The sequence below is a fragment of the Ammospiza nelsoni genome, chromosome 2 (genome assembly GCF_027579445.1).
Source record: "Ammospiza nelsoni isolate bAmmNel1 chromosome 2, bAmmNel1.pri, whole genome shotgun sequence".
NCBI lineage: Eukaryota > Metazoa > Chordata > Aves > Passeriformes > Passerellidae > Ammospiza > Ammospiza nelsoni.
This window is the reverse complement of record NC_080634.1, coordinates 16296769-16310603: the sequence shown is the minus strand read 5'-3', so window position 1 is coordinate 16310603 and position 13835 is coordinate 16296769. Positions and strand designations below refer to the sequence as shown.

The following is a 13835-nucleotide window of genomic DNA, read 5'->3' as shown; positions in this document are numbered from 1 at the left end:
TTTTCAGTAAAATTTAGCTAGACTTCCAGTATGATCAGTACAACTATTCAAAGTCCCATCCACCTGAAACAATGGATTTTACAACTGGCTTCCATAAGCTATTTGACATGTCTTTATGTAATGTAGCAGGTATAGAAGTTCTGTAAAAATCATAGAAGCCTTTTTCAGTTTTCTAGTTTATCTTAGAAGATTTTGGAACTCAGGAACCCAGGAAACAAGAATAGGATTTCAAATCTGAACTTGGCAAATTATCTGGATGCTCTTTGCTCACTGATGGGTAACCAAAACTTACCTGCTTTTATTTATCTATTCTGATGAAAATAACTCTACAGAAGCTCAAGCTAAGAGGGAGCTGGTTTTTATTTTATTTCCATATAATTGTCCAAGACAGCTGGTTTAGACCATTATTCTTGTCCAACCTTGTACCCAGTGTTCATCAATGCTTGAAAGTGGCTGGAGTAATAAAACTGGTGGCACATTTGCACACCAAAAGTGATTGAAAACTGGATGCCAGAAGCTACCTGCAGCCTGCAGTGCTGGCCTGGGAGGGGTAAGGCCACTGCTGCTTTGCAGCTGGAATCTCTGCAATAGAGAGGGAAGAAGGGAAGCTGCATCCTCTGCTTAGCAACAAGCAAAAATACCAATTATTTTAGGGAAATACTTACTTCTGGTAGCAAAAACCTGCGTCTGAAAAAAACTATTTTGAGTGATCTAAATGTAGTAAATGATTTGTTCATTTTTTGTCCTGAGTGGGAGGCCTCTCAAGTAAAATCAGACTAGATATAAAGAGCAGCAGAAAATTATTTGTTTGATTGTTTCAGCCATGCACAGTTTTAGATGTGTGCCTTCCATCCAGCATGGAAACCCATGGTTTATTACGTGTTATCCCAAAAGCTTTCTAGCACAAGATTCCATCCCTCCTTCTTTTGCTTTACAGGTTTTGACTGCTAAAGGAGATTTTCAATCTTTATTTAGTAGTAGCATCATTTCAGGGTTTTTTAATCTGCTTTGATAATTCCACTTTTTTTCCCCCCTCTAATTGCAGGTCTGTGTATTAAGAAAACTGCAAAAAAGCAATAAAAAGCCTTTGACTATTGTGTGTGAGAATGCTACTGTCACAAGGAAAGTTTATCCTAATCAGTGGAAGTTCCAAGCCTATAAACTTGGTAGAAAATTCAGAAAAAAAAAAATTAAACCCCTTATTCATCACTTGTGCTAACATATGTCTATCTGAAAGTGGTGTATTAAGCAAAGAAGAGTTTAAATCTTGAGTAATGTACACCGGATGAATAGAAAACCCATCTAATTTAGATTAAAATGGCATTTTAAACTGAGCAGGTGTTAAAATACAGGATTACAGGAAAATGCAATGAGTCAGTCCCTGAATAAACCTAATCTGACTAGCTACATAATCTGATCAGAAAGCCCTAGGGATACCGTGGTCTTAAGGAAAACAAAACGCTGGATTTGCTGGTTTTACTCCATGGGAATTTTAGGAATTCCCTAAGTGGGCTGATGTCTGAGAGGAATTTTGTTTTCAGTCTCTTTGCTTAAACAAATACTGTACTTATTTTGTTAGTCCATAAATAAATTGAGGCAAATAATTTTGTGATCAAAGCTGAAGTTCTACAGCCTTTCAGGCTGCAGCATGGTTCATTCTTGTTGTCAATAGCTTGAAAATGATATTTGTGTCTGCTTGTGCAGCTGAAACCTGGGCTACGGGCATTAGGTTGTAGAGGTGGAGTGCTCAAGGGTAGTGGAACAAATTCCTTCCCAGCAAGATAAAAATGCAAGATAAAATAGGCAATACTGTAGCACTGAACTTGAACAACACTCCAACCCTTGAAATGTTTACTGTATGGGTATTTTGATTTTCAGGTGTACACAGACTCCAGGAGAGGCAATTCATGTATAAACACCTCTGTAAAATCCTCAAGCCTGTCCATCCTCTGTAGAGCTTCTGTCCACAGCAGAAGCAAATGTTACAGCAGGAAAGGCTGTGACATGGAACTGCAGGGAGGCAGAATAACAGGAGAAAACTCAAGGGAAAGGAGGAAACCTTCTCCTCCCAAAGAACTGGGAGTGGTGATATCTCCCTTTTTCCCCCAGATGAAGGTCAGCCTCAGCAGCTCACAGCCTGATTATTCCCAGCCCTGAGAGAGCAAAAAGGAAACATGTGCAAGAATTTCATTTTCATGCTGTGTTTCATACATGCAGCCTGCACTTTTCCTAATAAAGAGTAGGGGACCAGGATGAATGGCAGGATTTGCTTTGCCGGAACACACCTGGAGCTATTCCAGCTTGGAGGTGTGCAGTGCATGCTGTCTGGGAAGGCAGACACACACTGACCTGGGCATTCACACTTGAATTGCATCAGGATAAGCATTTACATAAATGAAAAGTGAGAAGGAAGTGTTATAAAGTTTTACCAGCACGTGAGGAGAGAACTGTTTTGCACAGATGTAAGGTAGAATGATTGGTGGAGTTGTGCTCCCTGGGATTTAAAGTCCAAGTATTCAAAAAAACCCCTCAAGTCTATATCCATGCATAAAGCATGAAGGTGCAGGCTCACAAATACACAATTGTATTTTCATACAAGAAGTGCTTTTGTAATTGTAAGGTATGCACAGTCAAAGCCCTGTTTATTCATGTGTCCTGAGAAAGGGACAAACTTCTGGGAAGCCAGGTGTCCCACAGATGGGTGATCAGCACTGTCCAAAAACCAGAGCTACCTTTGGTGGATCAAGGTGAGCACTTCAACACTAAAGTACTTACATTTATTTTTTAAAGACCTTTTTAAATTTTCTTTTTTGTATGTCAAACCAACTACTCCCTGGAACAAGGGCACTTACACTGAGTGAATGTTAGGAAATAAAGTTTGACAGCAATTTTGGTTATTTCCCAGTACCCTTTCTAACGTGACCTGGAGAAAAGTTCAAGTTAAACATTACATGAAACTAAATATTACCTAATCCCAAAACATAATGGTGAAAATTACAGTCTATAGTAGCACCTGATTTTCTATTGTTCAGATCTTAAATTAGGGGAAAAAAGTTAGAGCAGAAAGTTGCAAGATCAAAAAACTGGTATGAAATATTAGTGGTCACTTAGCAGATGGAGAATGGGACTCTGGAGCAGGGCACCTTGGGGCAGAAAATCTCAGCTCTGTTCACTCAGATAGTGAATGTTGTCATTGCCATGCAGACTCCAGAGCTATACAGAAATAGTAAATTTATTTCAGTTTGTCCTTACTGTATCACTGACTTTATTTATAAATTAAATGGCAGAATAAAACAGAGGTCCTAGATGCTCTTTCCTTGAGACTTCTTTTCCAATGCTCTTCTCAAGGCAGTTTTAACTAAATAAAATGCCTCAAATCCTGTCAGCTGGAATAATTCCCATGAAAATTCCTGTCCCCTTCTAAGATTTTTACCTAAAGGAGTCTTTGCAAAATGGAGCAAAATCACTCCACCATTCCTTGTGGTTATAATACATAGAACTATTAATTATTACCTTAGGCATACAGATACAGTGTATAAACAATGGCAACACATGAAGGGCAAACTTTGCAGTATCTGTTACTTCACCTCCATTACAAAGCAACAAATTTGAAACACAAATACCTGCTAGGAAGAGTGACTGGAAAGGGAGAGAGACAGCCTCATTCATAAAAAAGCCACAAGCTATTAAATGTTTCTCTCTTATTTACCCCCCTCCTTTAGAGCCAAAACAGTGAGTTACTCTTTCTCTGGATGCCAGCAGATGGGTTTGTCCATCCAACTGGAGGGAGTAACTGGAAGGCCATAAGAGGAATGGCTGAGGTCACCTGGCTTGTTCAGCCTGGAGGAGACTGTGAAGGAAAACTTCATAGCAGTCTGCAGCTTCCTCACAAGAGGGAGCAGAGGAGCAGGCACTGCTCTCTGTGACCAGGGACAGGACCTGAGGGAATGGCCTGAAGATGTATCAGGGGAGGTTTCGGCTGGATATTAGGAAAAGGTTTTTCCCCCAGAGGGTGGTTGGGCAGTGAGCAGGCTCCCCAAGGCAGTGGTCATGGCCTCAAGGCTGCCAGAGCTTAACAAGCATTTGGACAATGCTCTCAAGCACAGGGTAGGATTGTTGGTGTTCTGTAAAGGGCCAGGAACTGGAAGCAATTATCCTTGTGGGTCCCTGCCAACTCTGGATATTCTGTGACTCTATGAAATTTTCAGCCACAGCTTAGCAGAGGCACAACTGGCTCTCAACTGTTCAAACACTGTGTAGGCTTCTCCCCAATCCACATGGAAAACACCACCCTTGTGGCATGTTTTACATTCCTGTTTTCACAGCAGAGTACCTACTGAATGCTAGAATTTCTGCTGCTAGCCTGGGACTAATTCTCCTGAATGAGCAATGAGATCATTTGCAAGAACTTATGAACAGCTTCACAAGGAAATGCAGTAGAACTACACTAAAAAAATCATGAGGCAAAGTGCTGTGGAGCAAATGCAATCTAGTAGGGCATATGTAAGGAACAAGGACTAAGATTTGCTGTGATTCAAATGAGAACATATTTGCTGCTTTTTCAAAAATAATTCCTGGCCTTTACATGCTACAGGTCCCTCTGCAAACAGCAAATACTGGTGCTCCACATGGCAAGGCAAGATGTATTCTATTACCATCTGTATGGCAGTTGTCTTTTGTCAAGTGGGCAGTTTTCCTTATCTCTCTCTGAATTATCACAACCACTCCACCCTCAGGAGGGGACACCTGCTGATAACAGGCTATTGAATGTCACTGCATGACTGATAAGAACTACAGCATCCCATTGTGAGATGCTCCACCCAGAGGGAGGAGCTGAGCATTCCTACCCAGATATAATCTGGAGGCACTGGAATAACTGCACGGCTTCTCCACTGGATTTCCCAGAGGAACAGCAGCTGCCTCTTCTTCCACTACATCTTTGGAGGAGGACTACACCCTTTTCTACAAGATCTCTGCTCCAGCAGAACCACACTTGACACTCCAGGAGGACTGCAGTCACATTTCCAATTAGACTTCTACCAACACCCTGACCAACAGGGTGTCAGCTTGGGTTCTGACTCTGCCAGTGTTGTTCTAGTGTACTGCATTATTTTATTTTAACCTTTTATTTTCTTCCCTATTAAAGACCTGTTTTTTCCTACTCCCATATTTTTTGCCTGAGAGCCCCTTAATTTAAAACTTATAGCAATTCAGAGGGGTGGGGAGAGTTTACATTCTCCATTTCAGAATAAGCTCTTGCCTTCCTTAGCAGACTCCTGTCTTTCCAAACTGAGACACATGGTAAGAAAGTTTGGCCAAAGTCAGGAGGAGTTAGGGTGCCATTTGGGGCCTGGACATCCAGGCATTTTCTTTTTCCAAGCAAACAGCACACCTGTCCAAGCCATGAGCTGAAAGCTTTTCCTCAAGAAAGCTGTGGGAAATGGTGTCAACAGCTTTACTAAACCCGAGGTAGGCAACCTCCACAGCCTTTCACTCACCCACCAAGCAGGTCATCTTGTCAGAGAAGCCAGGTTGGTCAAGCAGGACTTGTCTTTCACAGACCCATGTTGGCTGGGCCTGATCCCTGGTTGTTCTGCACGTGCCAAATTATGGCACTCAGTACCCTTTCTAACGTGACCTGGAGAAAAGTTCAAGTTAAACATTACATGGTCTGCTCCACCACCTTTCAAGGTACCTGAGACTTTTCTTCATTATTTGTCTCTAGATTTCCCCAGCCATCCCGTAAAGGAGATTCTCCTTAGCCCTCATTTTATGGTTAATGTATTTATAGACACATTTGTTTTATTGTCTTTTACAGCAGTGGCCACATGAGCTTCCATTCTTCTTGTTTTCTCTCTGCCTCATCACATCCTTGTTGATTTCCTGATTTGCTGCCCCTTCTTTCAAATATTATAAACTCTCCTTTTTACTCTGAGTTCCAGACAAAGTTCCCCTCCCTCTGGCTCTTCTTTCAGTGTAGCCTGCTTCTGTGCCCTGAAGATTCCTTCTTACAGCACATCCAGCCTTCCTGGGCTCCTTTGCCCTTCAGGACGGCCTCCCGAGGTGTCAGAAAAATTTTGCAAAGCACTTTGCAAGGCTGTACAGTTAGCAAAACACCATTCAAACTGCTCATGTGTTGTAGGAATAATAAATTGTGAAGGATCTCTGGCATTCAGTTGCAAACACTGACCTTTATCTGCAAAGGCTTTGCCTTAGGTATTGTAACAGCACAAACCATGTTAGGTCTTTGATCTCCTATGACATGCATCCAGTTCACCTGAGGCTGTCTTGTTGATCTGAAGCCTTGGTCTTTGCACTCCCTAGACTCTGTTTTGGGGACAGAAGATTAAAAAAGGATAAGTTGAGCAATTCTGGGTTTTTTCAGGTATAGTCATGGGTGCAGTAGAGGTAGAAACCATTGCATGTGTTTGTCCAGTAAAATCTGCATCAACAACATCAGGGTGCACAATGATACCTTGCATTGTGGTACTGGACCTTCCAATTAACAATGCACTCAATCCTTTCCTGATAGGCGCCTGAGCCTTGAGAGGGACCTTATGTACCATTGAGGTACTTATGGTTACTGTGAGAGAGGTGACCACATCCAGAGACAGGGACAACACACACCCCAATGTCCATGTGGCAAAAGAGCAAGTTTATTCTTCAAACTCCTCTTTATAAAGGCGATCTGAAAAACCCAGTCTGGATAACTCATTGGTCTGATCTTTTACACTGCCCAGCTCCTGGACCAGTGAGATGTCTGCAGCTTAGGACAGAATGTAATTGGCTGAGGTTCCTGTCACTCAACTCAAGGGCTGGTCTTATGGAGCCAGCTCAGTATCTTATTTATAGCTGAATTAATTGCCCAGTACAAATCAGCTTGTACAGTAACATCCAGGAACCTCCTGAACTCTCTCCTCTGTGCTGGTTGTATTTTCAGCCGACATCTAGTGTGTTGAAGCCCCCATGAAGACAAGGGCTGGCCATCATGAGACTTCTTGTCTGCCTCTTGGTCCTTGGTTGAGTGATCTGTACCCAGCTCCCACCTGGATATCTGCCCTGTTGGCATTCCCCACAATTCTTACCCACCAACCTTCAACGCTTGCATCATCATTGTCAAGCTCTAGACAGTCAAAACACTCCCTCACATACAGGACTACCCCATCACCTTTCATTCCTTGCCTGTCCCTTCTGAAGAGTTCATCACCAACCATTGCACAATTTCAGTGGTGCCAGTCATCCCACCATGTCTTTGTGATGGCAGTTATGCCATGGTTTTCCTCCTGCAACATGTCTTCCAGGATCTCCTGTTTGCTGCCCACGCTGCAGGCACTGGGGCAGATGCACTTCAGTTGGGTTATCAATCCCAATCCCTTTCTGGGGAGAGTTCCTAAGTGACCATTCTTAGGAGCTTCCATGGTTTCTAGCACATCAATAACACTTGCACTCTTGCTGCTTCATAGCAATGAAGTAGACATTTCCCATGTCTACTGAGATGGTAGCCCGAATGACCTCACTAACACACCATCCTTCGAACAGTGTCAAGCCATTCCCAGGCTTATCTCAAGTGACCTGGTTTTTATCCCCTTCCCCCTCCAAATCCAATTTAAGGCTCACTCAGCATGCCCTGCTAACTCTTGCGCAAAGATCCTTTTCCCTCTGAGACAGGTGTACCCAGTAGGCTTGTCACCAGTAGACTTGTCATCTAAACCATTCCATGATCAAAACCCTCAAAATTCTGTTGGTGTAAAGCCAGAGATTTGTCTGTACAACTTTCCTGTTTCTCCCCTGAACAGTGGACCCCCCCCCCAGACCAACCTCCCCCAGTTCTACTGCTGACCATGACAACCTGTGGTTGGGAATATGTCAGCTGGGGTCCAATGTCCTGGCCATGTCCCTTTCCAATTCCTTTTACACCCCCACCTTACTTGCTGGTGAGGCTGCATGAGGAGCAGCAGAGGCCTTGACACTCAGCATTGACTGAACATCCCTGGTTTATCAATCCTCCCTCCAGCAAAAACCCAACCCACAGCCCCAGGGAAGAAATGGAACTTATTCTCTGCCCAAAACAATATGTTCTCAATCCCTCATTCTAAATTATGTACATCCTGCTCAGGTCTTGTGGTATCCAATACCCACCAGCCCCTTCCCACCCTAAGCTATCATGCACAGATATAATTCCCTTAGTCTATAGACCATTCCTATGAAGTGTCCATAAAATGCCCATAAAATGTCTGCAAACGTTCACAAAGTCACAGAATCACAAAATGGTTTGGGTTGGGAGGGACCTTAAAGCTCATCTTGTTCCAATCCCCTGCCATAAGCAGGGACACCTTCCACTGGACCAGGTTGCTCTCCAGGCCCCATCCAACACTGAACATTTCTGGGGATGGAGGATATACTTGGTCTAGTTTGGCCTTCTGGATGGCTGCAGTGCCTCCAGGGGTGTACCTGTTCTGTTGGGGGTTTATGCATGGCCACACACTTTGAGGTGTTCCAGCATGACCTCCAGCACAGCCACACATGCTTCAAGGTGTGCTTTCTCTGGCATGGTCTTCTTATCCTTGGACCACATTCCCTTCAGAGGTGCTCCCGCTGCACCATGGACATACCCATGGTCACCAATGCTTTGGGGTGTCCTGCTTCCACATGGACACGTCCACAGGTCACAGTAAGCAGCAGCAGCCACTAACAAGAACCAGACTAATTTACAGGAAGGCGAGCACAGGAGTCCTGTGGTTTTACTTTCCCTTTCTCCCTGGCCTCCAGGGCTGCCTGGCCAGGCTTTCCTCACACCAGATCTTACTCCTCATCCCAGATGCCCCAAGGAGACCAAGTGTCTCCTCCTCCCCCAGCTGGGCTCCTGCCCTCAGCCAGGGATAGTGCTGCTCACACTTTCCCCACTATAGCAAATCCTTTGCGTGCCATCACAGCAAGCCCCAGGATGTCTCCTCCCTGGTGTCCCCAGCACCTCCAACTCTCATGCCCCTGACCCCCCATCACCCATGGATATCCCCCTACATCTGGCTGTTGTCCATCTCCCTGCTGGCTGATGGTGCCCCTCGTCTGGGGAGGACCCTGCTTCTGATGGACATGAATCCTGCCGGTATGTGGGGGTGATGGCTGAGCAAGGCCAAGTCACTGCTGCCAGCAAAGGAGGAGTCAGAGGTGGCTGAGCACGAGTGATAAAGCCTTGGGGGTTCACTTTGGCTTGGAAGTGAGCCTGGGGGCCTAGCTGTAGGCTGCCATCCCAGTGTCATGAGCATTGTCCCCATGGTCCCCCTGCTTTGTCTCTGACCCTCCAAGTGTGCTGTGCCCTGCTGTGCAGACCTGGGTACCCAGGGAGAGGTATTGCTGCTGACCTGAGCCACAGCCTACGCCCTCCTCAGCAGCATGAGGGGACTGGGGCAAGTACCACATCCCAGGTCAGGAGCACCCTGCACCCATGCACCCATGTCTCCCCAAGGACACGCAGCTGTGGGGTTGTTCCTGGTGGGGGACACAGCAGGGCAGGTCTCAGCTGGTGCTGGCATGAGTGTCTGGGTCAGTGCCAGGATGTGTGTAGAGGAGGGGCTTTGCCCTCTGATGCAGCTGAGGTGCTTCCCCCAGCCTGCCCTGCATCTCTCAGCAGCCCCTCCCAGGCCCCACCACCCTCCCTGACCTGACCTTTCTCCTGCCGCCACACCTCCCCAGCCACTTGCAGAGCAAACAGCCTCCCTGTCCACAGCACTGCAGCATCTGAGGGCTTCCCTTAGGGTCGCTCTGCCCACCATGGAGCATCTGCTGGCCAGGACTCTAGCCATTGACCCCCACACCAGAAAGACCTCCACCTCATCAAGGAGATGGTGCTGGACATGGCTTCCACCTTCTTAGCTACTACTGTGTCTACGGGAGCATTCCAGTGCCACCAACCTATCCATGTTGGCTGCTCCACCTCCCTCAGGAAAATGGCGGTTGCCCTTCAACTAGGATGTCATCTTCATGATGGAGACCTGCTACAAGAACTTGTTCCATGAGGACAAGGAGGTCCTGATCCCACTTTTCCAGATGTTTGAGGTTGCTGACATCACCCTCATCCAGCTCTGTTTCTGACTGTGCGCAGCACCTACAACTGCGATTTTGTGAGAGTTGATGTCCCTGCAGGACAGTCTCTCCTGCCACTGGGCCATGGGGACATGTGCCAGGGAATGGTCCTGTCCCACCAGCTCTGCCAGGCCAGGGAGGTCTTGATCTTGGTCATGGTGGGGGGCGTGCCATGGGCACAGGGCTTTGCACATCTCTGAGCTGCTGTGACCTGTGGTTTGCAGTGGGGTCTGTGGGCAGCACAGTGTGACACAGTGTGACACAGCATGGCACAGTGTGACACAGTATGACACAGTGTGACACAGCATGGCACAAGACGGCACAGTGTGACACAGCATGGCACAAGATGGCACAGCATGGCAGGGCTGGGTGCCATGCTGCGCAGTGAGGAGTGTGCTACTGCCATCACACGAGGCAAGGAGAAGGGGTCAGGGATGGAGCCACCAGCATCCCGGGGACAGTAGGACAGGATGGGGGACACAGAGACACCCACATAGGGTCCTGCATGGCAGGTATCTGTGCCCAGCTCAGCCACTGTCCCCAGGACATTGGCTGAGCCTGGCAGCTGAGTGTGGGGTCTGTGAGAGGGGATGGAGGCAGCTGTGTGTGGGGTCTGTGAGAGGGGATGGAGGCTGGAATTAACCAGGCTAGGGGGTGCAGCAGGGCTGCCTTGGGCAGGTCCCTGACCAGTGGCTGCTCCAGTGCTTGCCTTCTCCTGGCTCCCAAGAGTCACTGTGGGACTGGGGTGTCCCCAGGGGGTTCCTATGGCACCCTGGGCTGAGGGCAGCTCATGGGGGCTGCATCTGGAGGCTTCTCCATCCCCCCCATCTCTATCTTTCCCACATTCTGAGCATCTGAAGTGTGATGCCCAGAGCCAGGGGTTGCTCAAGAGGTTTGGGATCTGTTCCCCAACCTGTCCCACAGCCCAGAGGGCTTGCAGCCCCCACAAGCACTTGGGGGAGCAAGAAAGGGGCTGGGACACAAGAGCAGGGGCCCTGCCAGCACAGGATGGTTATGGGGAATGCCCCATGGAGCAGCAGATGGGACTCAGCAATGCCATGCTAAGGAACAGCCCCAACCCCGCCAAGTGCAGAGAGAGATGTGATGGCTTCATCTTCCACAGTGCCTGCAACCCAGGGCTTCTCCACCCACCCTCTCCTCCAGGGCAGGGCACAACCATTGTGCCAGGAATTCCCTGTGGCTCTCTAGCCCTTTGCCAGGCAGGAAGGGGGTGAGGAATGGATCCTGCCCTTCACAGGCACCAGGGCTACCTCCTCTCCCTCCCTCCTCATCCCATGGGTGCCCTCTACACCCCTGGGCAGCACCATCCCCAGGATGCAGGTGACACTGGGCAGCCTTGATGTACTTTAATAAACTCTGGGGTCCCAGGCCAGCTATGGGCAGAGCTGGTTCCAGCCCAGGCAGTGCTCCTGACTCAGCTTGGGGCACCAGGAGCCCCACTCACGTGGGCCAGCACACGTGGGGCTGTGCAGTCCCCAAAGGAGGTCACAGAGACAGGCCTGCCTGGGGGTATCACATGTGCATGCAGTAGTGTGGGGCTGTCAGAGCAGGGAGCTGCACTGCAGGGTGCTCACCCAGCATGGGAGCTGCTCCCTGGCTCAGCCCAGGCCCCCACTGTTCCCAGTGACAGGGGCCGGTGCTCGGGACGGCCATTGCACCTCCCTGGTGTCGGCACCGAGGGGACTGAGCACCACGCAGGTGAAGTTGGTGTGCAGGTGCTGTTTGTTGAAGGAGCTGAAGTGCAGGTCACGGCGCAGGGCCCACCCTGAGCCCTGCAGCTCCTCTCTGTGAAGCCAGCGGGGAGCAGTCAGTGCCCACTCCAGATGGGCAGACCCAGGGGCCTTGTCCCAGCCTGGGCTGCCCCGCTGTCACTGCCCCTGTCCCCATACTCACTGCACTGTCCCCTCACGCACAGCCCCGTCCGGGTGCAGGCTCTCCACAAAGGAGCCATTCTCCAGCCAGTAGAGCAGCGTCATCTCTGGAAGCTCACTCAGTGCTTCACATGACACAGTCACACTCTCACCTGCAGCCAGAGGGGGTGTGAAGGTCAGGGGGACTGCAAGGGTCCCCTGTGCCCCCCAGGCACAGCCACAGCCCCCCTCCCTAACTAAGGGGAACATTCCCCCACCTCATCAGCACCCTGAAATCTTGGCTGTGGCTGGAGGATTCACCTTGTTTCTGCTGGAGGCTGGCACAGGAGCTGAACCTCATGGCAGCCTCCTCACCCCCAGGCCCTGCCACGGCCCCGAGGGTCTCTCACCTGGGCGAGGAAGCTCTGCTGGCATCCGCAGGGTGGTGATGCTGGGTGGCTGCAAGGCCATGGCACCTGGGGGAGCACAAAGGGGTGAGCTGGGAGGCTGAGAGTGACCCCGAGACACTTTTGTAGTGGGTGAGGAGGCAGGGTCCTACAAAGGAACAGAGGCACTGCTCATCCCCAGACCCCTGAACAGGCCTCTTGAGGGGCACAGAACCCAGGGCTGACCTTAGGCTCCCCAGTACCCCCCACTTACCTGTGCAGCAAGCAGCCAGGCTCCAGCAGAGCAGGAGGACCCAGGCAGGGCTTCCCAGGGGCTCTGCAGACAAAAACGGACCTCAGTGCTGGGCATGATCCTCATGAGCTCGGGATGGTTCCCCTAGCACTCCCTGAGCCTGGGACGGTCCGTGCTCTCAGCATCCTCCCAGCTGGCCATGGTAACCCCCCAGGACTCTGCAATGCGACGATCCCGTACCCTCGCATCCGTCCGGCACCCCCCGAGTGTGGGATATCCCGTACCCCCCAGCATCCTCCTCCCGCGGTCACTCAGGTGGCGGCCGGTGCCCCCCAAGGCTGTCCGCCCAGCGCTCCGGTACATAGGGCAGTCCGCGATCGGGCACGGCGCTCGGCTCGGCTCAGCTCGGCACGGCGGCGCTTTATGAGGCGGCGCGGGGAGGAGCGAGAGGCAGCCGTGACTCACCGGGAGCCGCCCTCGGCCCCGGCCCGCCGCACGGAGACCCGCACCCGGACGCTGCTGTGTGTCGATGTCCATGTCCCCGAGCCCCCTGCACGCGCCTTGCGTCCCCAGCACTCCATGCCCCCCGTGCTCTGTGTCGCCTGCACCTGGGGATACACATCCCACATCCCGCGGGCACTCCCGTGATCGCATCCCATGACCCCACACACACCCCTGGGGGAGCATCCATGGGCTCGACAGGGATGTGGGGCCCAGCTGGGCCCCCCAGTGTCGAGCACACGGGGCGCTGGCTGAGTATCACAGGATTCTGAACAGGCTGGTTTGCTCCCCGATGCTTTAGGATCAGGGACAAGGCAGGGTCTGCACAGGAGGAAGGTGGGTGAAGCCCCCAGGATATGAGTACAACAGTGGCTGGCAGAGCCTGGGTGTTGGCCTCTGGGTGTCCCAGCTGGGGGAAGACAACAGCTTAGCAGATAGAAACCCCCAGGGCTTTAGTTCTTGGCTGCAAGAAGCCATCTCCTGTGTCCCACAGCAGTCCCCGACCCCCAGAGCCAGCCCCTTGACAGCAGATGTGGTTTTGACAACCCACTGGTTACAAAACCAGGGGCCAGGCCACACACCCCACTCCCCAGCAGCATCAAGGCTGGGAGCCAGTGCGGGTACAGCAACAGGGCAGAAGCAGCCCCCTGAGTCACAGGCCTTGGCAAGTCCTGGAAAATAGTCCCTGAACTCCCAGTGAGTTTTGTTATCCATTCCCAGCAGAGGAGGAGGGTGACAGGA

General features: G+C 50.2%; 1 protein-coding gene across 2 annotated transcripts; it reads right to left on the bottom strand.

Annotated features, from left to right (window-relative positions):
- Positions 1-5956: 5956 nt before the first annotated feature.
- Positions 5957-12962, bottom strand: IL18BP (interleukin 18 binding protein). 2 transcript variants are annotated; one of them, XM_059466762.1, is made up of 5 exons: positions 12878-12962; positions 12615-12677; positions 12365-12430; positions 11998-12127; positions 5957-6327 (listed from the first exon to the last, which is right to left on the bottom strand). In XM_059466762.1, the coding sequence occupies exons 1-5, from the start codon at positions 12954-12956 to the stop codon at positions 6321-6323; spliced, it is 345 nt and encodes a 114-aa protein (XP_059322745.1). In that variant the 5' UTR covers positions 12957-12962; the 3' UTR covers positions 5957-6320. The 2 variants fall into 2 exon arrangements, with proteins under 2 accessions (XP_059322745.1, XP_059322743.1); XM_059466760.1 differs by lacking the exon at positions 5957-6327 and adding an exon at positions 11437-11889.
- Between the last annotated feature and the right edge of the window lie 873 nt (positions 12963-13835).

Bases quoted from the DNA above. Each gene is read 5' to 3' on its own strand.
- IL18BP (XM_059466760.1), bottom strand. From the start codon at position 12,956: ATGTACCGGAGCGCTGGGCGGACAGCCTTGGGGGGCACCGGCCGCCAC. The intron at 12,431-12,614 runs GTAAGTGGGGGG...GTGCTCCCCCAG, and splicing joins CCTGGCTGCTTGCTGCACAG to GTGCCATGGCCTTGCAGCCA. The intron at 11,890-11,997 runs GTGAGTATGGGG...CTGGCTTCACAG, and splicing joins GTGCGTGAGGGGACAGTGCA to AGAGGAGCTGCAGGGCTCAG.